Below are 26,496 nucleotides of genomic sequence, written 5' to 3'. Positions count from 1 at the left end.
CTCCCGATCCCTCGGAGACGTTCTCCCAAGTGGAGTAGGGGAATATTTGTGGGACGGGATGTTCTATACGATGAGAATATGGTTTGATGTCAATGGTTACTAGTAGTAGCGCTGTGTTCGTGGCACGATGGGATCGTAGTGGCAATTTCTCCGCGCAAAATTATCGTGGCGGCCATTCAATTGACGAGTGGCAATCTGACACGCTCTTTATTACTTACCCCAAGTCTTGGGTGTAAGTAAATGAAGGAATAGTACGTGTGCCCAGCGCAATAAGGTGTGAACTGTGCAGGTGGGGATACGGACTCCGGACAAAGGATGGCACGAGCGGGATCTTTATTTGACGCTTAGAACGTCTCCTCCTCTTAGAACCCCAAAGTGAAGCGCAAGTGTATCATAATAGAATACCAGAATGGGTTGACCGGGAACACAACCGGGGAAGTGGAGTTGTTGAGAAGTAAAGAGATTGGATAGCTGCAAGCTGCAATGCATGCGCGATAGGCGGGACGGGTAAATGGGTTGGAAATAATCCGAGCATTTGGTTAGTACAGAATACAGCTGTGTATGAGGCATTTTCATATTCCTCCACCTTTTGAACTACTGCACTGCGCCAGATGCAGTTGCGTACTAAAGCCCTGTTGGCGTTCTCCGAATTGACTTTGGATATTCCTGTGAATCCTGTCTCAGATGACATATCCGTGTTCTTCCAATTGACTTCAATCCCTATCCCAATAGGCTATTCGCCTTTCGTTCTATCATACCGGAATGTCACTGCGATCTTGGCAGATGGGCATTTTTCCCAAGGACAAAGATATTGCCCTACATGTTTCACTCGCGCAAAGAGCCATACACCACTAATAGACTAATCGTTGGTCTGTGCAGGATGTCTCAATACCCCAGATCTTCGCCACATCAAAGAATCAACTGCCGAGTCGGACTCGGATGGCCAATGCCAATGCCAAGTCCACCCCGTGCCTCACACTGCGAACACCGTTCCATTGAGCAGATCTCCCCCGAACGTCACAGCCGGAACATCAACCTCATGACCTCCCCGCCAAGATAGACCTGAGGGTTCACAAAGTCATGCTCGGCAAGACAGGTGGAACGGGCAGATCAATGATCCACCCAGCAGTGTACAGTGCAAGGAGATGGCCAGTCGCTCTAGGCCGCACCGGAGGAATGCTTGGCGACGGCGCGTGGTGAAGCAAACTGCCAAGATCTAGGCATTGGATCTTCAGAATGCGCCCGGTACGACGTGAGCTGTGGTATGGAGCCGTGCTGAAGAACAATGAGTATTTCCGGGGTGACAATACGGGGTAGAAAGAGCAAGGGAGGAGAGGGAAGATAATTACGCCGAGTCTCCATAAAGGGGGTTCAGGTTGAATGATTCTATTTCGATACATGATACACCCCCTTTCTTGAAGAGATCTTGGCATTAAAACCCCTTGGATAACCATCTGCTCCGTGATAGGATTCCCTCGCTGCCAAGCACTGTGCTACATATAGCGAATTCTCAAAAATGGACTCGTTGACGCTTGGTCTCGGTAGTGCGGCTATTGAATGCAATGTATGGGGAATGGCCTCGCCAAGGGCGATCATGGTGACCATGCCGATACATGAGCGTGCATGAATACAGTGTCTTGGCACCGTCTTGATTATTTACGTGCTATTGTTTGTGCCAAGCGGTCGCGCGGTCGCACCGAGTGACAATAATGCGTTGAGTTAGGGGGTTGCAGTGGCAGTGCTGTGTGCTATTTTCTCTCGGGATCGACGGGCTACAGGCTTGGCCGTTTGACTCGGTCTGGTTCGATTGAGATTCGTAGCTTGAGTGTCGGAAGCCTGTCTATGGACTGCCTATTACCTGACTATTGATGTGCCTAGTACGGAGTATGTTGGCATAGATCTTCCCATGTACAATGAACATGGTACCTATATATAGTTGTGTGTACGATGTAAGGAGCACGATGTATATATGTACACTTCACCGTTGAGAATAGGATACGATCGACACTTCACCTCTTCTATTACGGAGTATATGTTGTAGACATACATACGGAGTAAGTATCCAAAAACCTGCGTGAATAAAGATAGCAACCTCTCATAGAGCACCGACGCCACCTTGCCAATATCGCGGCTCTTGTCATGGCTATAAGCCCTCATCCCTGCGAAGCCACGTCAGGTGCGCCCGAAGTCTTCAAACTCCAAGGCACCAGAATACTGGCCCCCGACATTTCTGACATTTCAATTCCGACGTACAATGAATGTATCGCCACTGTTCAACGCAAATCTTCTGGAAGCCCCCGCCCATGGATTTCTAGAGACTAGAACGTGGTTGGCTCTCACGTTTGATCATCGGGTGCGAAATCGACTTGCCAATGACCGTTTCAACTGGGAGGTACATGGGAATCCCGTGTTCCAAAACACGGCATCTAGGTACTTTCTAGCCCCTAAGATGACCATCTGACAGCCCCCGGTATCATGGTGGTCACATCTACAGCTAAATGCGCATGACACGGCGATGATTATTGGAACTTTTCTGTATCTCTCTACCATATACTCCGCAGGCGGCATGATATTATTTTCAATAGGGCGCCGAGCTTGACACAGGCTGAAACACGTTTCGGCTATCGCCCAGCGAAGCAGCAACATCGAATTCAGAACCAGAACCAAACCAACATCATTATCCAATATACCGCGTACAGAGTACCGAGTACAAGCAGTGTACATTGTATAATTGATTACAAAAGAAACAGGTGCCAGTTCGAGCAGTTTCAACCGTTGTCCATCGCAATAACCCCAACCACAAAGTATCCAACCACGGAAGTATCCATCGATGATCACCGAAAGAGGGAGAAGTGCGCGCTATCAGCGGGAATTGTTGCGAGCGACAACAGCCCGACCTACGTAATCGCGCAAGAACCTACAATATTACCGTTCCCTCATTCGCTCGATCGCCAGCCAATCCCCGGCCGATATGACGCCGTTTTGATCTGGGGCGCTTTGAAGGCGATTCGAGCGGTTTCGATAATACATGTTGCCGGATAAACCGGTCTGTGGATCTGCGGATGATTTGATATCATATCAGCGATGCGCTGTGATGTACCATGGGTTTGAAAATGGGGGCTTGAGCTTCTAACTTACTTCCAACGTACAATATACGTTTCAGATGGTCATTTGACCTTCTGAACTGGTGACATCATGGATGGAGATGGGCATGGCACGATGGCTGAACGCGTGGCTGGCTACTATGGTAGGGTGGCTTTTATCGTGGCGTACACTACTCCGTAGCGATGCGGTACTTTCCGAGATGGTTCTCCATCTCTACTGTACGTCAGTGCTTGCCCTATACGATGGGCGACGTTGGGCTTCTAGTATCATACAACATAGCGATCATAGATGGCCATGCGATGAGATTGTACATGTTCATTAGTAAGATAAATGTGGGTTTCATTTATTGTTGATCTTCGGAGATCTATATTGAGGCAGCCATGAGATATCTCGTCAATGGAATTATAAGGCATGATGGTGACGCTTTTGATGTTCAATATCTGATTAATATGTCTAGACTGCTTTCTTCTGATTCAATATCTTAGAATATAGTAAATTTCTCTAGCACCATTCGAGTCGTTATCCGTATGTCAAACCTGCTCTGTCGATTTGATACTACACAACACGAGTCACCGGTCTCCTTCGACCTCCGGATAATTGGATTCCATATCTGAATGGAATTTCTGTTTGAAATGTTAATTTGCATCAGTACCATACAGAAATATCTTGTCTTACTTTTGCCGCTGTCGCTTCTTGTATCCCAGCCAGCAGTATGTTTCACCGTTCATTTACCAGTATACGGCACAAAAGAACATATTAAGAAACTCTCACAGAAGTTAGGGCTGACATATACAAAGAGATGAGTCGGGTGGAATTCAGCGGATATTTTTTGGTACTTCGTGACTTCTATGACTCCTAAGGCGGAAAGTGGACCTTCTTCGATCATCGCCGAGCCTCAGACTCCGTTGGATATTCCATCACAAGATTAATATATATACTCACAAAATGATTCAGTAGAAACCTGTCGGGTAATTTGGATAGATTGAATAGAGAAAATGGCGGCTGAAAGATAATCCCGCCACATCCAACTTCCAAGCTTATCCTTTGATAGATGCCTATTCTTCCCCTCAATACGAGCTGAAATTTCTTCCTTTTTTCTATCTCTAACAACTTTCCATATTTCTACTGTCTAAGCAATGGAATCTAACCCAACATCCCCTCGCTCATTTGCCGCTTCTTATGTATCCAACTCCCGCTTCCATCGCTCCTTCACCATCGAGCCAACTCCTGCTCATGGCCCTCTCAATGTGACTTACGGTGATTACGGCCGGGAGCCCGATGAGAACGGAACTACCCCGACACTTCTCTTTATACCGGGCATGTTTTCATCGCGGTACATCGGTATTTGTCTACACGCGATTGCCGATAAATGCGGCGTCCGCGTTTTGGTTGTTGATCGGTAGGTGTACCAGCCCTTTTATATAACATGAACTAAGGTCAACTTGTATATAGTCCCGGAATGGGAAATTCCACTGACGTGCCGCTCGCGCAGCGAATGTCAACCTGGATTGAGACCGTCCCACGGCTTTTGGCCCATCTAGACATCCAGCATGTTTCGTTGGCGTCGCATAGTGCTGGCACTATGTATCTGTTCAACACCCTGTATCACTGTCGGGATATCCTATATCCCGAGAAACCGATGGCCACCCTTCTAGGTATGTTAAATTTCCTGCAGATAATTCTGTCCTTTTTGTATACATTGTTCATATTGGACGGCTATATTCCAACTTCAAAGGCCGAGATCTAACCACACGACAGCGCCATTTGTTGACCGCGCCAAATCTGGCATGACATCCTTGAAAATAGCCCAATATATCCCCGCCCCAGCCTTCAAGCTCTGGCATCATATCCCACGTCTCTTTCTCGCCAATGATGGGTCTGCAACAGCAACGAGTGGAGAAATGATTGCCAAATTCTCTGCCTCCTTTCCCTCAAAGAGCGGTGATGACCAGGCAAAGAATCGTCTGTACATTGCGCAGAACTATGGACTAGACATAGACCAGCAGAAGGAGATAGACTCTTTGATGATGCAGGGTATGTTCAAAGAGGACACGGTTGGCGCTAACAGTGAGGCGCTACAATGTCTACGGAAGGAGCCCAACACGTGGGACAAATGTGAAGACTATGAGGTCTTTGTGCGTGAGTTGGTAGAGCTCGAAAGAGGACGGGAGGGGCCGCCACTGAAAGTCCAGGCATTGTTTGCTGAGTCCGACAGCATGAGCGGCAAGAAGGGTCAAGCTTATTTTGAGAGATGCTGGCATCAGATGAATGATGGGGACTCAGAGGGTGCAATTGAATTTGATTCGAGGGTGGTTTCTGGCACTGACCATGATAGCTTGGTACCGTCTGCGGAAGTGTGGGAGAGCATCTTCAAGAAAATGTAACGAGCGGAAGACGATATCTAAATATAGTTCTTGATATCATTAGCTCTACCTGGGCTGCCGTATGTCCAGGTATACATACATACATCGGGGGCTAACGCTTCAATCATTCATTATGGAGCTCATGCAAAGGCTTCAGATTGAAGCTGATTGTCTCTATCGGCTGCTCACGCAGCCTCTGTCCATAACGACGTAACCCCTTAAGAATCTATGACCCAATGTGATATTAGGACATTATATATATGGAGATGTTCTTCTTAAAATATCTTTTCAATCGTATACAAAGATAGAAACAAAAACGTAAACCGGACAGAGAATTTTTCTATGTACAACAAGGGACAACTCCCCACGAGCTGCGAAGGCTAGCGACAATCCTTCGCTGATGGAATATTTAGATATCCAGAAAAGCGAGAATGATACACTAAGACGAAGCTGTCCAGAAATTGGGCCAGGTGCAGAAAGAGTTACAGGGACTCGAACCTGCTGCAGTTAGGTCCTCGGCCTTGTCGAGCGGTATGATTTGGCTGATCATGATGACTCTAGAGAAAGGAAGAAGAGGCGGAAGATCTCATTTCCATTGTCCAGCATCTTCCGTTCCCTGGGCGACCCGTTTCGCCCCGTTCTCAAGACCTGAGCTTGCACTACCGAGCGCATTCCCAACCGGCTCGCCAGCACTCCCCGTCGCGCTGTTGATAGTATCTCCGAGACCTCGCCCGGCAGTTCCTGTCACTCCACCCACTGTGCGGGTGACACCACCGACTGTGTTTCCAAGTGTGGAGGTGACAAATTTGGCAGCTCCAGTGGCGCCTTTGTCTTGGTTGGATTCGATCGGCATGATGGTTTGATTAATTTACGGTAGATTTGAGCGTGCTTGCAGAAATTTCTGGAATTTCGGAATGGATGTAAGAGGATAACAATTATAGAACTATAGATTGTAGTAATATGGAATCGAAAGAAACAGGTGGCAGAAGGTTGTTATATTAAGCGCGCACGCTATGACATCATTGGGTGGCACGGGTGGCAGGGTGGTTTATGACTTGTAAGAATATCAGGGAATGAGAGGGAAATGTGGCGAGGTTTTACCCAAGTGTATGCGCTCCTGCCCTCGAAATCATACATTATCCGCATGGCAGGTACATTCCAACATGTATATCAACAAGAATACGCATATGCGACCTAGGAGAATGACTTAGGAGCAGCGTCAGCTCCATCGTCTTAGGGCCATGGCTGGTCTTTCAGGATTCCTATCTTGGGCTGAGAGTCCGAAATCCATCAATAATATCAGTCTCGCGGCCTGGCAAGTGTGCGGACTGGCTCAGCATTCTAAACAAATGAGAGCTCATTTATCTTTTCAAGTGTGTGAATACCGACCTTCCAAATGGTTGCTTTCGAATTGTCCTGGACAGATTGATCACATCATCAATTAGTTGCTCGGCGAGCTCAGCGATAGCCTTGGTCTTTTAGGCCTTTTGACGTCTATCGCTTTTAGATGCAGGTTCTTGATCCTGATGCACTAGACAGAAGACGGACAGTAAACCAACCTCCAAGGTGACAGAGCGATTCGACCAACCGAAATAGAGGATATAGAACTAGCTCAACTTGAGCTTAAAGGGTGAAACAACGGATGTTCTTAGAGGTTAAGAGTACTATACATGACTGCCTCTGTTGGCCGAAGAGAGGGATCTCATGCATACACAAAAATGGCGAGTAGGATAGTTAGACAACTGCTTCTGATGACTAAATGGAAATGTAATCAACTAGCTCAATCGATGTGTTTCGAGATGTTCGATGATCAAAAACAACAAAATCGGGAACAAAACGCCCTGCCTGTCAAAACGCGGTAGGGGGGTATAATTTCAGAAATAAGACAAAGGAATCGTGAAAAATGTGAAAGAAAAGGCAAAAAGAGAAAACAAGGCCCCTTCAGAGGCGCCGAATGCCTCGGCGGCCAGAATTATGTTGGCTCTGGCGAACAGACGATCTCTGACTAGCACGTTTGCGTCGAGGTGTTTGTTCGGTCCGCTCCATCAGCTTCACCTGCTCTGTCTGCTCTCGCAGCCTGCAGGCTTTGACACCACGCCACCATCGAGTAATCACCTCATATGCCAACTCCATCCTGACTGTGGCGATAGCACACGCGCGCTTATTTCGTCGTTCTGTAAATGAGCGCCATTTCCGTTGAATAACGATGGCGGAGAAGACATGCTTCAAAGGCAGAGGCCGGGGAGTTTCAGTAGGTGGCGAATGTTCTATCTTTTTGGGGACTCTGACGGCATTCCCTCGAGTTTCACTCATAGTCACTCGCTTCATTGGCTCTATTTGCGCTTCATTGGGCTTGGTTGTTATGCGTGTTCTGAGAGTGGCATTTTGCACAGCTGGACGGGCCATTTTGGACACCGGTGAATGATTTTCTGATTTGCTTTTTTTGTTGGTGATGACGGAAAATCCAGGAGGGATATTTTCTTTGCCGCCACCTGTTCCAGGTTTATCAAGGGTTGTCGCCCCTGCCTGGAAAACCTTCAAGTTTTGCTGGAGCGGAGCTCTCCGAGTAGATCCTGTCAACGGCTTTTGTGGCTGGCGTCTAGTGTGTTGTGACTTGAAGATTTTGATCTCAGCATCCCCTGAGATATGTGGAATTGTGTCTTTGGTTTGCCGCTTGGGTGAGCTGTAAAGATCCATGAAGACGGTGGGAGTGACAGAGTCATCAGACGGAATGTATATTGTATCCCACTGTCTCGAAGACTCGTGTCTCGACAGGCTGTGAGTTCGACCTTCGTTAGGAAAACCTGACCCGACATCGAGGCTTTCTAACAAGAAGTAAAGTTTCATACTGAGTTAAGAGTTGAGTCAATTATTGTGAAAGTGAGGAGTGTGTCGGGATTGTTGTGCAGAGAAGCGGTCAGGTCAATCAAGGGATAGATTCCAACGCGGGGAAGATGCGGGGTGAGACTTGATGTTATCAACAAGCTTGAGCAACTGTACAGTGAAGTATTGAATCAATAACACAGATCGAGGATAGCCTGTCTCCAGGGCGGGAACAGTCGATTACTATGAGACCGTGTTGACCTGTGGACGGGTTGTCCAGGGCAACACGTGGGGGTCAACACGTGACATCATCAAAGTACCGAAGGATACTAGGAGTACGGATACGGAGTACACACTTCCCCTTGCTGTACGTTCTTACGAATGCAGATCGTTCAATTCGGATATGACTCTAGTCCGATATATATACTTCTTATCACTTCGCCGAAGAGGATCTAAATTCATGGCGACGCCCAAATCAGCCTTGGTTGCATGATGTCAGACTGGGATATGGCCCCTCTACAACATAGGCCCTAACCAAGAACCGATGTTTTTGTTATGGCCTAGTGACACGCCATTAGCCGGTCATGCGGGACATCCGGGAACCTGGCTTCGTCTCCAAAGTCCTGCATCCCTTTCGGGAGTTAACGGTTTCCCGCAGGCGGGCCGATATAGTCTAGAGCACCGTCATCGACCGAGTGATCTCCGATCATTCTTCCGAGGATATTGCTCATTGCGCCACTCTTCACGGTATGAAGGCATTGGGGTCAAGATCGACATTTAACTCGAGATCTAGGTCGTCTATTGATGCATCTGTGAATGCCTAGATGGATGAAGTTGAACATATCGGGATTCTGGTCACATGCATTGGTCTAATCTACTCCAATTTAGCAATGGACAAGGCCATTTTACAGCATAAACCACTTCTTCTCTTGTCCTGCGACCGCAAGTCCAACCTTCCCCTCATCAGCTAGTTTTGATAGAACCTGCGATATAAGAGGCCCCGCCATTGCCTCCATCTCGGGTCCGTAGAGACTTGCGATGATGTCCCGCGTCGTCAACGATGCCCTTGTCTTTGTGTTGGCCCCGATAAAAGCCGATAAAACCTTTTTTTCTCGCATTTCCCAATGTCTGCTCCAGACTATGAGTTTGGCTGGCAGGTCGTCAATCACGGCACCATGCCCGGGGTATCCAACTATTATCTCTTCATTGCGCACACCTTGGGTCATAACTTGCAAACTCTTCATATATGGTCCTAGATCTTCCACAACAACACTGCCTCCATGCCCAAGCACATTATCACCTGTGAACATTGCGCCGCTTTCCTCCAAGATAAAGCACATGTGGTCTTGACTGTGTCCTGGCGTGAACAAGGCTCGCAGTGTAGTTCCTTGCGCAGTAAAAGTCTGTCCATCGCGAATCGAATGTTGGCCCCGGTCCGGATGGGCCTTGTGGACCGCCGCGACCAGATGTGGATACTGAGCCAGTAGCGCCGGGAGACCACCGGTATGATCGGTATGCCAGTGGGTCAGCAGTACCTGGGAGATGCTCAACTGATGTTGGTCAAGATAGTTGACAAGAGTGGTGAGCCAGATCGGACATCCCTGTCGACATGACACTCTTGTTTAGTCTCCAAGTACTAAACTGGGATGGTCAAAATCACTCACCTGTCCTGTATCTATCAAAATCCGTTTCTGGCCACTGCCGACTAGATACGTATTGGTTCCTTGTAGTTGCATGTTGCCTGGATTTCCGCCGAGTATTCGAACCACCTCTGTGCTGAGTTTTGCGACAGCTGGGAGATATGGCAGTCCAGCGTTTCGGGCAGATAGATATTCCTGCCACCCTGGCTGCGTCCACACTTTCGGAGGGGACATGTTTCTTGTTGATCGACTCTGGATGCTCAGGTAGGTACCCAGGCTTTGCGATTTGAGTAAGTAGTGTTGGAATTGAAAGGTGGGGTCCATTCGATTTTGGGTCATGCACGGCTGCCTGATATACCAGGTTTTTATCTTCAGGCTACCCAACTTGAATATTTAGAGACTCCGGTATGTATGTATGGCTTCAATGAAATCTGACTTTTACGATCCGACAAGACTTTCTAGTCGATAATCATCACAGTACCGATCCATCGCCTCCACCTTGCATGTATCCCAATTCAAGATGCTAAGTAAGACCTGACATATTGCAACTGGAAAATTGAAAATCAAATTTATTCGTATTGCGAGGGCAAAAGAGTCAGTTCGGCAAGTATGCGAATAGCCAACCTCCTTGCTAGAGATTTGCACCTGCTAATATCTCTCGCGAGTTTGGTCCTAGTATTACCGAGCAATTGCGCTTGAATTAGGAGGAGCATGATCGTCGTTCTAGAAGCATCAGGGATGGTGATCTATTCCCAAAATGGATATATACAGCTGGCAGATTATACTCGATGACTCAGCATTGTGTGCATAACTCACTAGTTACATGTCTAGAGGGCTCGCTTGCATGCAGCATACGGCTCGACAGATGGACATCGTACGAACCTTGTTGGTCCATTGATCAGATTGGCTGGAAACTAGCCATATAAATCCACATGTATATCGTACTTTTATGTAACCTCTAATCTCCTTTAAATTACCTCGACACCCTTACTTATAAAATCATCATCGCCAGGAACAAGTAAGTGGGTCAGGTCTAAATTAGACTCTCGTGACCGGGAGACCTCCTTTCCCCGGATGTGCCTCAACGTGGCCCTAGGCATTTTCAACCTTTAACATTTACATTCTTTTGTGCTCGGTACTTTTCTCTTTGCCCGGCGCCTGTCGTTTTGCGACATGGATCTCTTGTGAGCGCCTGTCTTATCACCTGTTTTGTGTCACCACTCGCCCACCTCCTCCGCTGCCCTGTCACCGCGGCATGATCCCGCAACATGGAATCAATCGTGTATGAGAACTCGCCTTTGGCCGAATATTTGGAAGGTTCGCTATGTCCGTGACACGCGAGGAATATAGGTCCACTGACAGCCGTGCTAGGGGAGGGTGGAAACGAAGAAAGTTGGCCCGTGGAGGAGAATCAGAGCGACGATGATCATACCCGTTCCTCCGACTTCGCCCCTCGAGGGGCTTCCAAATTTCAGGATCGCGTTAGAAACAAGCTACCGAAGCCTCTCAATCTACGAGGCACACCGCAGGGGGAACTCATCGGGAAACTATATGGCTCTTGCTCAGTACGCGACCCTCCACGATTGAACAGGATCATACTAACACTTCTTCTCGCTAGTCCGCCCTGAACGTCCGACTACCACGAAGCGATAATAAACGATTTTTGGAACAATTTGGCTACGTCATTGTCGCATCGCAACTGTTGAACGAACACAGCGCTCCTTCCTACACTTCTGCTGCAGATGTCTTATCTGCAAAACAACCTTCGGATCTTCCGTCGCTATCTACAACTTTTGGGGTTCAAGGCGCCATTGTCACAGCTGCCACATCATTTTCTATCGCTTGGTTGCTACATTGGAGCCGTTCGAGGACTGGGTCGGGATTCAGTCTCAAGAAAGTTGGAGTGCTATTGATACTTGTGCCCGCTGTCGGTGTCTTTTTCTATGCTTTCGCAAAACGGCAATGGTTGAAATATCTCCGGCACCAGGCTGTTGAGGCAGCTGGCGCTTTCATTGGAAACGCCCAGGGGTTTGATTCTGCTGCGTCGGCTTCTGTGGTCTTTATCCAGGAGGTTGAACTTGTATCAAGAGGCTATCGGATGTGAGAACGCGATTCTTTTTATCCAAGATGATAACAGGCTAACGAATTATCACAGAAGCACTCCTCTACCGCCCATCAGTCGGCTGGAAGATCTAGTACAAACGCGACGATGCTTGAGATTGCGCCGAGCGGTTTCCGAATGCTTCTACTCTATGCTCGAGCGATATATTCAATCCCAGAACACCTTACGCCCACTTACCGATGAGGGCGATCTTGCGAAGTATTACGACATTTATGACATTGGACTGGAAGAACTTGAAGCGGTTGAGGCATCCCTGTCGCAGCGAACTAACGAAGACCAGTATTCATTACGCTCTCTAAGGGATCTATTTGGAAAACTGTACAGTGTGAGAAAAAGCGTTCTGTGCTGCTTGCTAGCCCTTAGCGCCGATGGGGGTGGCTCCGATATTACTCGGTGGAGTTCAGCTGTCGAGGAAATGCGTGAGCTAGCTGCGGCCACCGGCAACAGCATGCTGAAAATGACAGCAATCTTAAATGAGGAGGACCGTAAGTACTAATCTGTGTTGTATGACACGGACGCTAGCTAACATTCGCAGGTGATATCATCCCTCCATCTCCATTACCTTCCGCCTCACCAAGCAAGGATCACCTGCGTGCTCAATTTCGACGGCTCACCTCTTTGTCACAAGGGGTCCGTGCCTTGCATGCTAAAATGCACATTGCCAGCGAGGAGTCACATGCCAATTTAGAACGCGCAGATCCTGAGTTCGAAGCAACCCTCCTCTCACAATATGATTCGGTTGGAAATGATCTTAGGGCTCTTCTCCACGAATGGGAAGCTGGTAAAGCCGCATTGGCAAACCAACACGATCGCCTTAGTGCCGGGGATCGCTCGCGACCGCCAAGTACTTTCTTACCCATGTCCCCCACACCCAGTCTGGGAGGATCCACGGCAGTTGAGGGCAGCCCAACGGATGCACTGAAAGCCTTAACTGGCGAGGGCCGGCCGGATCTGACCCAGACCTATGATGACGAGGAAATTTTCGAAGCTGTTGTATTGCCGGCCTCGAGAAACAAAAGAATGTCTTTGTCAAGAGACGAGCGTCTTGCACGTGTACGAGAAGACCGTGCCAGACAGGCGATTGCCAGAGAAAAGGTAGATGCCAGTACTAACATGCTCAAGGAATTGGAAATGGTCATCAAGCAGCGACCAGGAAACAACTCTGCAAAACGAGTCACCAGCATCTAAGACATGCTTGGATCTCTGTCTCATGCTTGATGCATTCCACAGAACCTCTTTTTTTTTGTCCACGCCATCCGGCACAGATTTGACTTCGACCAGCGCTAGCAGCAGTGAAGTCACAAATTGATACCCACAACATGTACATATAGACGGGGCTCGGCGACAGCGGTGTTTATTCGAGGACTATTGCTTCTTGCTTCTTGCTTCTTTACTTATTACTCATTTCTTTTGTGTCATTATTATCTGTTTGACTGTCTTTAAGTGGTCTTGGATCGCGATCCTTTCGGCATTCATCTCCATTGAGTGTGGCGATTAACGTTAATTATTTGCTAATTTTTACATTACAGCTGGCTCTTTTACGAATGAATTATCCTTTCAATATCCTACCACTGGTAATTGTGATAAAAAACCCTAGATGTATATTAAGGAGGCCTTATTGCCTTAGCGCCTGAGGTATCAAACTTAACCCGAAACGGACATATCGCCAAACGCGACCGCGTCTTCCCCACCCCCGAACGCGATCCTTATATTAGACTGCTGCCTCTTTCATCTTTGTCCAAATACATACCCAGTTCATTATCCTCGTCTCCCCACTACCCTCTTCACTAAGAAGCCACACTCTTTCCTCTTCTATTTCCTTACGGCCCAGTTAAAAAAAGCCCCCACACAAAACGATCAAGAGTAAGTCGGCCAACCCTCAAATCGAAAAGATTGTTGTGTGCGAAGAACCGACCAACTAACCCACTCCCTAGTGTTGGAAGCACGATTGGAACAAGCAAGCCTTCTGAAGCGCGTATGTGATCTATACTACTCGACCAATTCAGCAATGAACAATTACTAACACTGTTGTGTATAGGTCGTCGACGCCATTAAGGATCTTGTCCAGGACTGCAACTTCGATTGCAATGACTCCGGAATCGCCCTCCAGGCCATGGACAACTCGCACGTTGCCCTAGTTTCCATGCTGCTCCGTGCCGAGGGTTTCTCTCCCTACCGCTGCGATCGTAACATCGCCCTCGGCATCAACTTGCTCTCCCTGACCAAGGTCCTCCGCGCCGCCCAGAATGAAGACATCCTGACCCTCAAGGCTGAGGACTCGCCCGATTCCGTCAACCTGATGTTCGAGAGTCCAGACACAGACCGACTGAGCGAGTATGACATCAAGCTCATGGATATTGACCAGGAGCATCTGGCCATCCCTGAGACTGAGTACTCCGCCAGCGTGGAGATGCCTTCTGCTGAGTTCCAGCGCATCTGCAGAGATCTCAACGCGCTGTCCGAGTCAGGTAAGTAAAACTTCCCCCGAGGCATACTCAAACCCGGTTTGCAGACACACAGATCCTCTCGTGCTAATTTCTTGCGTAGTCGTGATCGAAGCCAGCAAGGAGGGTGTCAAGTTCTCCTGCCAGGGTGATATCGGTAATGGATCCGTCACCATCCGCCAACACACCAACGTCGACAAGCCAGAGCAGAACGTCGTCATTAACCTCTCCGAACCCGTCGCCCTGACCTTCTCCCTCAAGTACCTCGTCAACTTCTGCAAGGCTTCCAACCTGTCTTCATCTGTCGTGCTGCACCTCTCTGATGAAGTGCCGCTGCTTGTGGAGTACGGTCTGGGAAGTGGCCACCTGCGATTCTACCTGGCTCCTAAGGTAAGTTCTTGATTGTTCCAAGGTCGACATCATGGAAACCGAGCTAATGTGGGGGTTCAACACAGATCGGTGACGAAGACTAAACGAAACATCCGGTGGTTCGAGGGGATATGGGCAATGTTAAAAATGAAGCTCGATGATAATGGAGAGAACTTGGAGGAAAATGTTCTTTCATACATCCCTGACAACAAGGGGTTTTACAAGATGTTCACGATAATTTACACATTCAGCGGTCGAGGTTTCGATCTCGCAAATTTTTCCAAACACGCATCTTTCACCTAGAATTTCAAAGATTTCCAACTTCGCTACAAGTACGGATTAAAAGATGATATCTTAGATATTTCACCAACCATTAGGCCAGCGGAAAGATGTATTTTATTGTGTCCATATTTCCGAAGAAAGCCCCGACAAACCCAAACCCAACGAGCCCGCAGGCAAAGGACCCTAAGGAACCTCGCAAGGATGGTCCACAACCCCACTAATCAGCAAGGTCGCCAAAAAAAAAGCTTCTCAGACACCCCCAACAAAAAAAAAAAAAAAGGAGGGGAAGCAAGAACTGACCTGAAAAAAAGAGTGAAGCGCCATCCCCACCAGAATGATCGGAATCGAATGATACCATCCGCCCCTCCGAAGAGAAGACAGAACAAGGTATGCTGCGTATTGCACTAAAGTGTCATCACACACAATCTCCGCACCGACTCTCCCAAGGGCTTAGGGGCAAGCCCCATCCGCCCGATGTTTCTGATGTCAAGTGCAAGTGTGGGTAAGAAGTGATCTAGGATCACACCAGGCCCTCACGGGCAGGACCGGCGCCGACGCGCGAAAACGAACGACGGCGCGGGTCGGGGTTTGAAGATTCCTCCGAATTTCTCATTTGCAAGGGGTCTCGCGGCTCTGGGCAGGACCCAGTGCTGCGAGGACGGGCTGTGAGGCTCGCCGTGTGTAGCAAAGAAACGCAGCATTGGTGGGGATGGCGCTTGAGGAAGGGAAATTTGGCATGGAGAACGGTTTGCGGGTTTTATATCGTTGTCACGTGGGATGAGTCATCTGTGCGCTTGTCCCGTTTGGGAAGGTATAGGGCATCCAGTGTTGTGAGTTGGGTTAGTTGCGCTACGAGGTTTGGATAGGGTGCTTCTTTTAACATCAAGTTGAATGCAATGATTCTAATTAGCTGATTCTCAGCAATTCGTGGCTAAGTCTAGAGTACACTCTCGGTTTAGGTCGAACGATCTGCTGCTTGTGCTAGATTTCCTCGAAAGCTCGAACGATATACGTCTTTCCTTGAACTTCTACTTTCTCCCCCGGTGTTCTCCAAGATCCCACCCCCTCTCCATCAAATCCGACCACCATCGAAGGCAAAGAGCCCGCAGCTTCGCCAACCAAATACTTCTCATTCCACCCGGATTCCCATTCTTCCCTTCTGGCACTAACATCAGCGCCAGACTTCTTCACAACCAGATCACCAGATGGAGTCTTCTGTCGCGAGTGAATCTGCGTCTGGCTTAGTGCCAAATACGTGCCCCAGATGCGACCGATAAAAGTCTTCCTAACAGTCACCTCTCCTTCTCCACTGCCGAGATCTCCATCATCCGACTCTAGCACCCACGAAATACCTTTATTAGGTCCTTCTGGGCCCTCTCTGAACGGCAACTCCCGCCATACCTCCTCATATTCCTTGTCGGGTGCGCCAGGAAGATCATGACGAGGCATAGACCCGACCTCGAGATCATCACCGTTCGGCAAGGGGAAAAAGCTCCCACAATCAGCAATTTCAAACGCATTGTGAGAGTCAAGCTCATGGGAGAAGGTCACCCGCACTATTGAGTTGGTTAAAAAGTAGTTCCTATTCGTTTCGCTGAATGCAATGGCATCCTTTGGATAAGGGACTTACACGGCTCCTGACCCTCCACGATCCTCTGCCCAGCAATTGCCCAGTCTATTTTGCCTGTTGCCGTTTCGATCCGCAGATCAACGTACCAATCCTTCACGGACATCACAATTGTATCGGTTGTTTCCTCGGCCGGTGTTGTGAGCCATCGGAACGAGATTCGTTTGGAGAAGCGACAGGTGGATTGGTTAGGTTTGTTGACCATATTGTTGGCTTTCGCTGGATGTTGGATTGTTATGGTAGGAATTGCCTGTTTCTGTGGCTATATTAGATGGTAGGCGGGAGCTCTGCTAAACGAGATGTCTAGATAGGTAAAGAGCCAGATTGGGAAGGTTGAAGAGAATGCCCAGCCATTTGGTTATCTTCCCCTCACACCCCGCATTCCCTTCCAGGGACATTCTCCTCACGGACATTGCCGTTTATTATGATCGGTTATCAAATTAGAAGATTGGGAAAATGATATCAAAATTGTCACATTAAATTCTGGGTCCATAGCAATCTTTCAATACACAAAAACTAGGTCTCATATCACTCTATAGCTGTAAAGACCAGCTTGCAGCTCTGCCCCTTGGGCCTCGAAGAGATGATCTGATCATCCAGCTTCATAGAAGCAGCCATATCCGAGGCCACCGTCGTCCGATAACGAGAATACACTTCCCGAAGCAGTGTCTTCATCTCAACAAGCGCAAGACTAACCAGTATCAGCAATCAGCACCAGTCAACCAGGGCACAAGGAAGACAACTCACTTTTTCCCCGTACACCCTCTCCCACCTGTAGCAAACGAAAAGAATAGCCTATTCCTCTCAGCAGCCCCCTCTTCAACAAGCCACCGATCAGGATTGAAACGATCAGGCTCAGGGAAGACACTCTCATTCGTCCGATGCACCGAATAAGGCTGACAACTAACGATAGTATGCTCTGGAACGAAGAACCCGTCGATCTCCCTTCCACCAGCAGGCACATAGCGAGGCAGTGACATCGGAATAGGCGGCGCACACCGCAGCGCCTCTTTAATGACAGCATCGAGATACACATAGCTATCCAAGGGTGCATTGACAGGCGCAGCGGTAAGCTCCTTGTAAAGGTTGTGTTGGAAATAGAGATTGTGAGGTTGCGAGAGCTCCCACATTAAGAAACATAGGCCATCCCCCGTTGTGTCGATGCCGGCTGCCATGTGGTCTTTGCATTCTGCGGCAGCTTGCATTAGTTCCAGGTTAGATTCTTTGCGCTTGAGTTTTTCCATTAAGGAGTAGTCGTCGAGCTCGATTTGGGCGGCCATGTCTATGACATATTGATTTGCTTTTGGGGCGCTGCGGGCATGGAGGAACTTTGGGAAATAGGGTGCTAATAAAGGGAGATAGTACTCCAGGAGGTTTTCTGTTTACCATTTTAGTATTTATCACCAGGACATGGAAATCGGGCAGTGCATACTTTGCAGACTCTGATGATAGGTCAGTTCGTGCATGATTTCGAAGTCTTCGGCTACGTTGAGAGATCTCAGGCCGCCGGGGCTGAACATGAAATGCGTAACGCAGTCCAGGGCATAGCAGTGAAGCAAAGACTGGAAGGATTAGCATTTCTCATGTTGGATGCTTTAATATATTGACAACTCACGTAAACATCCACACTCTTTTGGCCACCCTCGACACACTTAGATACAAACGTCATGGCCCGTTCGTGGATAAGAGCCATGGGTTTTTCTTTCATGATATTGGTCATGGCGTATCTGTCGGCAAAGATGCGTTTTCTTTTGCTGTGCTGGTGTATATTAGCACTCGAATGTTTTATTTCTATTAGAAATATGTACCTCGTCCTTCAATAAAGTAGAAAACATTGTCCTAAGTCTTTGTATTAGTGGCTGCCAGCTATTTCTCCGGTGCAAAGGCTTACTTGATCTTGAACTGCCTGAAAAGATCATAGTACTCGGTCTTGTCATACCCACTTCCCCCGAAGCATAGATCTCTTTAATCGCATCCAGGCTGGTAAACGATAGTTCATTGGGACTCAGCCGGACGACAGGACCATAGATCTTGTGCAAGCGGTGAATTGACTCTCGTCGATTGGCAGTGAACTCCTGATACTTAAGCCACAAACTTGTAAAACGAGTATACCACGGACCCGGAATCGTAGACAGGGGCGAGAAGAATCCGCGTATGACTATATACCCACAAAGGATGATAGCCCCGGCCCACAGAGACAGCATGTTGTCGTATCAGAGAGCTCCTGGGTGATGAAAAGTTTCTCTTGAAGAAGGCCGAATGTGCAATCCTACGCTTATTTATACCATAGATCTGATTGAAGCATCGATAATTCCCATTAGATAATAGACATAACTTTGGAGATTTGATAGTCTTTGCTTCAACAGTTAGGATTTGCCGATATCATCGTTATCGGAGTGCGGGGAAATGCGAACAGGCTTGGGTTTGGGTTGCGATAAGATTTCAGACTTTAAACCAAAAAGGGAAATCTGAGGAGATGGTAGGATTTTAAAAAAAAGAAAGATTATTCCTAATGAATGCCACTTGCTATATTGTAGCTAAACAGCCTTGTCCCGATCTTGAGTGGGATTCATCTCTAGAACGTATGGCAGGGGGAGATAAACTGTTTATACGGCAGACGGGGAAAGATGAATGCAAGAAATTATGCCGTAGCCGATCACTTTAGACATTGGATATCTCTAACTGCATTCAAAGATTCACTGGACAGCCCATATGTCACCAAGCAACCTCTCAAACACAAGTTCATGGCGCAGCCGAAGCCAAGATCAAATTCACAAAACAGTTTGAATCAATTTCATGCTGATGGTTGAAAGCTACGTAAACAATGATATTAGTTATGGAGTAGTAATCAATCAACGGTGCATTAAGTTACAATAATAGCCTAGTGATGGGGGTAAGGGTGAACTATGACATCACATGGATTCCCTTTACTTGAATACCATAAATAGAACTAGACTTGTGCCAGTACCTCGTTCACTATCAACAACAAGACGTTCTTTGGGCTTTTGGGCAAGACAGGGGTTTTCGCGCTGTCCTTGGGCTACAGCGACCGTTGACCTTTCTACCCCGTAAGGGATATTGGTTACATTATGCTTGGGTGTGTAAGCTACAACATAGTCGTGAGCTGGATCTTCTATAGTGGAGAGCTTCCTAAATTTGATGTCGCGGTATTGAGAGAGCTAGTATCGATTTTATCATTCATTACAAACGGGCTGCAGTCCTAAAAAGACACCACCAGGTTAACGAGTTGGATATGCTCGATCATGAGCATATAATCTTTGAAATATGAGACCTCAAAAGTAAAAGGTCAAGACCTGCATTCAATTTCATTGTTGGGCTTGTCTTTGCCGAGATACCCTGCTCCGGCGGCCTTTCCGTTGATCGGATCCGACGCTAGATGACCGATCCAATGTCTCACTTCTAAGGGCTCTTAGTGGGCTGAATGGGTTTTTTCTAGATGTTGCCGATACTCCACCAGGTTAGAAACACGTCCATGGATTTTGTCAGGCAATTCTGGAGATGTATTGGAGAAGACTATGGTTATCGGGGTGGGTTCGCATAAATGCTTCGATTGGGTTGGTGATGTGTTGGCGTTGATCAACACATGGTTTATGTATCGTACTCTACACAAATTCCTTGGTCTGAATCTGGGTATTTCGAACAATGATGGAACCTTTAGCCGGCTGTACCTAATCGGAAGAAAGTGGACCTTCTCGACGTAAGGTATCATTCGCACATCATGGCCGATCCCGGTGCATAGTGCTTTAGAGATCCTGCGAAAGCACCTAGGTTCCGAAGTTCTAGGCCGCGGAGAGTGAAAGTGAGGAGCAAAATAGAGCCATGGAAATGAAAGTACCTAAAGATCAAACAGGGATGATGTAATTATATTTCAGTACCGAGGTACAGCTGTAAACACGCACCTGCATGAACCAAGGATGACTTGGTCAGGGGCCATGGTTCGGACAATCTTTAAACTGCCTCAGCCACTTTTGTATCAGCCACATTAGTGAGGTCGCATTCCAGCTCCCATATGTTATTACAACATACAGCATGCTTCACAGCCTTACCTCCACATTACTTTCTGCGGATAGGACTCATTGTGGCTTAGACTAACTAATTGACAGGCCGGTGTCACAGGTTAAATTGGCCTGAGATCAGGGTCTTACCCGTGGACTCCAGCCCTGGGCTACTAACACGATTAAGTAAGCCAAATAGAACACCTGCCTAGTTAGTGGGCCCGGCGGGCATCCGCCCGGGCGTCGTCGATAGCCTAAGGCGTTGAAACAGTCGAATAAAGGATTCTCTCTTTACCAATTAGACGACCCAACTAGAAGAGTACAATATATGTAAGACACACAAAAGCAAAAGAAGAAAAAAAAAAACAAAAGAGAATCCTACAAAGTACGGAGTCAAATAAAAAAAGTCTGGACTCGACTAAGTTTGGTACCTGTCGCATGTCGATGGGGCTACTCCACTGCCGATTCAGGAGAAAAAAGGCGTTGGAATGCAGAAATAGTGTGGTGGCTTCGTCCGGGTTGGAGAACAGCTTTTCAGGGACTCTACGGTGCATCTAGAATGTTTGTAGTAAGCAGAGTCCCAACTTGTGGTTATTCCGTACATAGTGTACACTCCGTAGGAGCCTACTGCGTATGTGTGACCCGCCCCATGGTATGTGGACAACTTTGGTTGAACCCCAGATGTGCCCCTACTTTCTCTCCCGTCTCGAATCCGGCCTTTTTTCCTTCTTCACCTTTTCTTTTTTGTCACTCTTTCCATATTTCCTCCCTTTTTATTTCAAGGGTTGAATTAGCTGTACGGTCGCTGCCACAACGAATTCCCTCGATTCCCCGCCTCACAATTCGGAACTCTGCGGGATAAAAAAAAAACACAAACTACAACATACGGAATAATACCTAGAAAAATCACCGTCTATCTTTAATTCGACTCAACTGGTTTGAGCTGTCTGCCTGACAGTCGGATGCCCCTGTCGAGGCTTTCCTGCGTCTAATCACACGTCTCCTGACGAATCCTGGCTTGGGCCAACCAAATTGCCAAGCCACAGAAGCACACGAGCCTCCGTTGTGTTTTAATTTGCCCTTTCCCCCCGTGTCGGGCCTATTTCCCACCGGTCTTATAAAGCGAACGCCACCGTCAGGTGGTTACACCGTCGCCGTGTCTTTCACTAACCATCCCGCCGACCTGAGCTCCACGACGGAGCCTCTCGGCAAGATTCCTTCACACGGGTCGCGCGCCTCTCTCTTGGGGGGTCTTTTGATCCTGCCTTTCGACGAGGTCAGGGAGGGTTCCGCGCACGAGAGGGATACTCTAACGTCACTCCTGTGACCCATAGCCCCAGGATGTATCTCCCAAATACATATTGGACATGGTCCTTTGCGATCGTCACATTCGTCCAAACAATCGTGACACTCAGCCTTGAAAGGTATGAAACTCCACCGAAGCGAACATGGGAAATCAACATTAACGTCGCCTTTCTTTCTAGTTACATCTTCGCGAATTTTCAAATGCAAGAACTCCCAAACAACAGCCCCGCCTCGAAAACCATCCCTACTTTCCTCGCCCTCTATGGCTTCGGTTTCCTCTACGAACTTGTGCTGGTATACGATGCTCTGCGCATGAAGAATACAATTCAGGTCATCGGACTGTGTATCTGCAATGTTGGTCTCCTGATTTACGGCGCTGTTCAAGTGAAGCAAATTCGAGAGGCCGTCTCCACCTTGGCCTTGATGAATATGATCAGTCCGGTTGTCTGGGCCCAGTCGGAGCCGTTCCTGATCATCATTCCGTGCATCGTGGCATTAGGGACATTATTGATTACTTTCGTCGCTTATAAGCTGTACGACGAGTTTGCATGGACAATCTACAAGCATATTAGTGCTGATCTGCAAATGAAGCGTCGCTATCTCACCTACCAGGTTTGTGTTCCATTCGACTTCCCCATCAGTAACACAGCTAACCGGTCACTAATCAGATCTATATCGCTCTCTTGAAATTCGATTTCTTCTTCTTCCTGGGCTTTACTGTCCAGTTCCTCGTCTTGGTCTCCTCGACTAGCATGGACGTTGAATTTGCGCTTACGGTGGCTGCCATCCCCGTGACCATTATCATTCTGGTCTGTGGCGCCTGGTTTGTGCGACGAGAAACCATGACTGGCATGATCATCATCATTGTAAGTCGAATACCAGCAACGTTGATTCACCTTCTAACAGTCTTATCCAGCTCCTCTTATTCGCCGCGATGGGATATTTCTGCTTCAAGCTATTCCGAATGTACTCCCCGCAGACTTACTTCAAATACCTGCCCGCTCGACCATCGATGACCTTCTTCGCCGTCATCACCTTATTTTTGATTGTGATCACTATCGTCAACGCCTGCATGTGCGTCCACAACTTCAACCGCGGTTTGAAGCCCCACATCAACAAGAAGAAGAACAAGGAAGCAGAAAAGACAACCGAGCTCTCTTCGAATCTTACCCAAATACCGTCACGGATGATGATCGACTGATCACCCGGTTCGCAAAAGGGTGCTCTATAAGTAATTTTCTGGGGCGTTGAATTTTGGAGCGTCCTGTCTTTTTTAATCTGCGAACTTCGTGTCCGTGTGGACACCTTGAATTTAGCCTGATCTCTTTGTGCATTTTTCTTTCTTTTTTCTGGGCTTTCGGCTCAGCATGATACCTCATTTCCGTCGAATCTGCTCTGTCCACCATCTCCCATTCTTCCTGACTCTGAGCTGTCAAAAATTTCCTGTCATTCTACTTTCCTTGGTTCCCTTTACATGTTCATATCCATACCCCATACCCCATACCCCTGCACGAGTGCACCGACGGCGTTATCTGAATGATTTGATTCCCGGAGGTGTCCTCCATGTCTTACGACAGCCATCGATGCTTTTTCCGATGAATGTGAATTAGTCTTTCTCATTAGTTCAGTGGACTTAAAGCACGTGAATGGTATTTTTAGTAGCTATATCGATAGAATTGAACTTTATACCTCCGTGTCATACATACTTTGTACATAACATAGACTGAGGCCAGTTATTCACTCGTTAAAGAAGGTGCTAGTTACCCCGTACATATTGTAGCAATATGCGCCGGGTTATTCTGATTGGTGGATATTTCTGTACTGTAAATACTGGTAATTATCACCTAATTCGCTTCCAACTGCCGGGGTTGACATGTCAAATACCGTATTACCCCAAAAACCGCGATCGTGGCCTCAACTCCGCAAACCTCCTTTCAGACCATCTCAGGCTCCTCCTTCCCTTTCTTCTTGAACTGCATTTCCATCTCTCTTTTAATCCCTTTTTCTTTTCCTTTACACTCTTCTACACGCAATTAATCACAATGGTAAGTTCATCTCCCCGGACCCGAACCCCATCAACCACCCATCCGACGATCAAGCCAGCTTGCCCCATCCACCGCCAACCCATTGCAAGCCCTCTTGCGAATTCCTCAATCCCACAATTAACATAATGCACCACTAGGCCTCCCCCCGCCCAGCGTCTCCCCTCACCTCAGGCGCCGAGTCCGGCCCTGACTCAAAGTCAGGTGCCGCCGCAGCCACTGGCAACTCCGTCGGCCGTCCTTCTTCTCCCTCTACTCCCGGCGGTCCTCGTGCTGCCATGCGCCGCCGTGCCACCGCCGACCACAAGGAGACCCTGCGCAATGCCCGTCCCAGCTCCACCCGCTCTGCTGGCGCCGGTGGCTCGTCCGGCACCATGCTCAAGCTGTACACCGACGAGAGCCCCGGTCTGCGCGTTGACCCCGTTGTTGTCCTGGTTCTGAGTCTAGGATTCATTTTCTCGGTTGTTGGTCTGCACGGTAAGGAATCACCACTGATGATAAGAATGTTAATGTTTGGGGTTATTGTTTGATTGGCTGCTAATTGCTTTCTTCTCTCTAGTCATCGCCAAGATCACCCGCAAGTTCTCCGCTTAAGCACTTGATCAGCCTCAATTGCGCAGTTGATATCCCGTTGGATTTTCGCGCACGGTCTATCTATCTATCTCGGGCGTTGACTGCGCGCTCCCCGACCTCGAATCCTCCTCATCTTACCGCCTCATTTCCCGACTCCTATACCCCGTGACCCTTGGGCCATTTCTCGTTGTGGCGCTGGAATCAAATCAACCCTTCCGAAACAACTGGCGTGATTCCGTTTTGTTTTCATTTTGATGTGTATGTGGTGTTTTCATTTGCGTTGCAAAAGAGAGTTACTCAACGACCTATCTGCTGTATAGGTCATTCTAGATAGGACCAGCCTGTTCATGTCTCCGTCTTGACTTTCTATTTACGGCCATTGGCTCGGTTCCTAGCGATATCAAGCGCTGGAATATGCCGTGGCTGTGCCAGTTTGGACCGAAGCATGGTAGTATTTGTTCTATCCGGACGCTTGTCTGTACAATATAAAGACTTGATTGAATCTGTTCCTAGGATTAGACCTGATTTTCTAGTGACATAACATGCATATATGCTACCGACTCTTGCTTCATGTCATTCCGGTGTCACGAAAATTGCAGAACCCGCAAACCCGTCATTTTGGAACTCGTCTGGAGCTTCTAGTTGTTTTCTGTAGACCCAAATGCCTTCGTTTCATACCAAGGGATCTCAAGAAGCTTCTCTCGACCGAGCAATTGCTTCATGCTATTGACTGTGTAGTCGATAATGCACTTGACAATTCGTTCATCCTGATAGCGACGCCGACAAACACTTTGTGATGTTTAGCATAACGTGCGTATGACTTGGAATTGGAGGTATCACACGCACCGGACATCGCACAGTATAGAACTATACAGAGACATCACCATGAGGGATTTCAAACACCTCCCAGGATCAGGCCAACATGCCCTATAAACCTATTGGTAATCATGCATAATCCTAGGAGAGCTGCTCTATAGAATGAAGAAAGGCAGTGGCCTTAGGGGACATGGTGAAACCATCAGCAGCTTACTGCACCAGAGGCAACTCCTCGCCACAATTCGATTCGTTTTCAGTGGAGCTACATCGAAGTTGGTCTCTAAACGCTGGGATTGACCCGTTCCATCTCAGGTTTTACATCTGCTTAACTTGATGACCGTGAAAGGGTAGCGACATGAATCTAAGGACAAAAGTTATGGATATATATAGCTGAGGGGAGGTAAGGACGAACTTTTATTCTGGGGAATATTAGTTAGGGTTTTATAGAAATGACTAACAAAGGAATGCGAACGGACCTCAGGTGTAGGAGACCAGACAATCATGGAGCCTATAATCTATGGATTCCAATAACCTGGACTGCAGTCATTGTATAACCCTCTCCATCGCCTTTCTATCACCATACCCCCTCCCCTTCAATATGGCGTCCATCCATCTAGGATATAACAGCGGGTTGTAGTTGGACTATAGCTCTCGGGAAAAAAGGCCAAGAGGAATCTCAAAATCCATAGTGTCTGCAAGAATAGGAGCTCTAGGCCATACCACAACCACTCAAACCCAGGGCCATGCTTTCCCAGACCATTTAGATTTGTTTAAGAGTTGATAACAACCTTATCTCCTAGGGGTCAATGCATATCAGGTGGGGTACCTTGGGGTCTCGAATTAAGCTACGATTGAATATGGTCACCTTGTACTCTTTTTCGCTGGTCAAAGATTAGATATAGGTTGTATTATAGAGCAGATATGTATATATCCTCCTCTTACACCAATGATTTCATCGAATACAAATTG

At 47.8% G+C, this 26,496-nt stretch overlaps 9 protein-coding genes across 9 annotated transcripts; 4 read left to right on the top strand and 5 right to left on the bottom strand.

Annotated features, from left to right (window-relative positions):
- Positions 1-4,241: 4,241 nt before the first annotated feature.
- On the top strand, positions 4,242-5,489 carry N7518_008822 (alpha/beta hydrolase; the record flags this gene model as incomplete). Its single annotated transcript, XM_057189749.1, has 3 exons — positions 4,242-4,504; positions 4,558-4,760; positions 4,864-5,489. The coding sequence occupies 3 exons, from the start codon at positions 4,242-4,244 to the stop codon at positions 5,487-5,489; spliced, it is 1,092 nt and encodes a 363-aa protein (XP_057041452.1).
- Positions 5,490-6,054: 565 nt separating this feature from the next.
- On the bottom strand, positions 6,055-6,321 carry N7518_008821 (uncharacterized protein; the record flags this gene model as incomplete). Its single annotated transcript, XM_057189748.1, has 1 exon — positions 6,055-6,321. One exon carries the CDS (start codon positions 6,319-6,321, stop codon positions 6,055-6,057), a length of 267 nt encoding a protein of 88 aa, XP_057041451.1.
- A 1,088-nt stretch (positions 6,322-7,409) lies between these two features.
- Positions 7,410-8,315, bottom strand: sha1 (putative calmodulin-binding protein Sha1; the record flags this gene model as incomplete). The annotated part of the gene is made up of 1 exon (XM_057189747.1): positions 7,410-8,315. The coding sequence occupies one exon, from the start codon at positions 8,313-8,315 to the stop codon at positions 7,410-7,412; it is 906 nt and encodes a 301-aa protein (XP_057041450.1).
- An 881-nt stretch (positions 8,316-9,196) lies between these two features.
- Positions 9,197-10,165, bottom strand: nscB (metallo-beta-lactamase type thioesterase nscB; the record flags this gene model as incomplete). The annotated part of the gene is made up of 2 exons (XM_057189746.1): positions 9,197-9,892; positions 9,956-10,165. 2 exons carry the CDS (start codon positions 10,163-10,165, stop codon positions 9,197-9,199), a joined length of 906 nt encoding a protein of 301 aa, XP_057041449.1.
- Positions 10,166-11,199: 1,034 nt separating this feature from the next.
- On the top strand, positions 11,200-14,970 carry N7518_008818 (Proliferating cell nuclear antigen; the record flags this gene model as incomplete). The annotated part of the gene is made up of 9 exons (XM_057189745.1): positions 11,200-11,248; positions 11,303-11,496; positions 11,550-12,031; positions 12,087-12,538; positions 12,589-13,158; positions 13,988-14,028; positions 14,092-14,521; positions 14,601-14,887; positions 14,953-14,970. The coding sequence occupies 9 exons, from the start codon at positions 11,200-11,202 to the stop codon at positions 14,968-14,970; spliced, it is 2,523 nt and encodes an 840-aa protein (XP_057041448.1).
- A 1,159-nt stretch (positions 14,971-16,129) lies between these two features.
- N7518_008817 (uncharacterized protein) lies at positions 16,130-16,980 on the bottom strand (the record flags this gene model as incomplete). The annotated part of the gene is made up of 2 exons (XM_057189744.1): positions 16,130-16,704; positions 16,779-16,980. 2 exons carry the CDS (start codon positions 16,978-16,980, stop codon positions 16,130-16,132), a joined length of 777 nt encoding a protein of 258 aa, XP_057041447.1.
- A 323-nt stretch (positions 16,981-17,303) lies between these two features.
- Positions 17,304-18,979, bottom strand: N7518_008816 (cytochrome P450; the record flags this gene model as incomplete). The annotated part of the gene is made up of 5 exons (XM_057189743.1): positions 17,304-17,466; positions 17,523-18,153; positions 18,208-18,337; positions 18,391-18,534; positions 18,584-18,979. 5 exons carry the CDS (start codon positions 18,977-18,979, stop codon positions 17,304-17,306), a joined length of 1,464 nt encoding a protein of 487 aa, XP_057041446.1.
- A 3,153-nt stretch (positions 18,980-22,132) lies between these two features.
- Positions 22,133-23,297, top strand: N7518_008815 (uncharacterized protein; the record flags this gene model as incomplete). The annotated part of the gene is made up of 4 exons (XM_057189742.1): positions 22,133-22,215; positions 22,276-22,708; positions 22,765-22,962; positions 23,013-23,297. The coding sequence occupies 4 exons, from the start codon at positions 22,133-22,135 to the stop codon at positions 23,295-23,297; spliced, it is 999 nt and encodes a 332-aa protein (XP_057041445.1).
- Positions 23,298-24,138: 841 nt separating this feature from the next.
- Positions 24,139-24,732, top strand: N7518_008814 (SEC61-beta family protein; the record flags this gene model as incomplete). Its single annotated transcript, XM_057189741.1, has 3 exons — positions 24,139-24,141; positions 24,279-24,615; positions 24,698-24,732. 3 exons carry the CDS (start codon positions 24,139-24,141, stop codon positions 24,730-24,732), a joined length of 375 nt encoding a protein of 124 aa, XP_057041444.1.
- Positions 24,733-26,496: the final 1,764 nt, after the last annotated feature.

The sequence above is a fragment of the Penicillium psychrosexuale genome (assembly GCF_028828465.1).
Source record: "Penicillium psychrosexuale strain IBT 29551 chromosome Unknown utg000004l, whole genome shotgun sequence".
In the NCBI taxonomy this organism is placed as follows: Eukaryota; Fungi; Ascomycota; class Eurotiomycetes; order Eurotiales; family Aspergillaceae; genus Penicillium; species Penicillium psychrosexuale.
The sequence above is the reverse complement of the archived record's forward strand: the minus strand, read 5'-3'. Positions and strand labels throughout refer to the sequence as shown.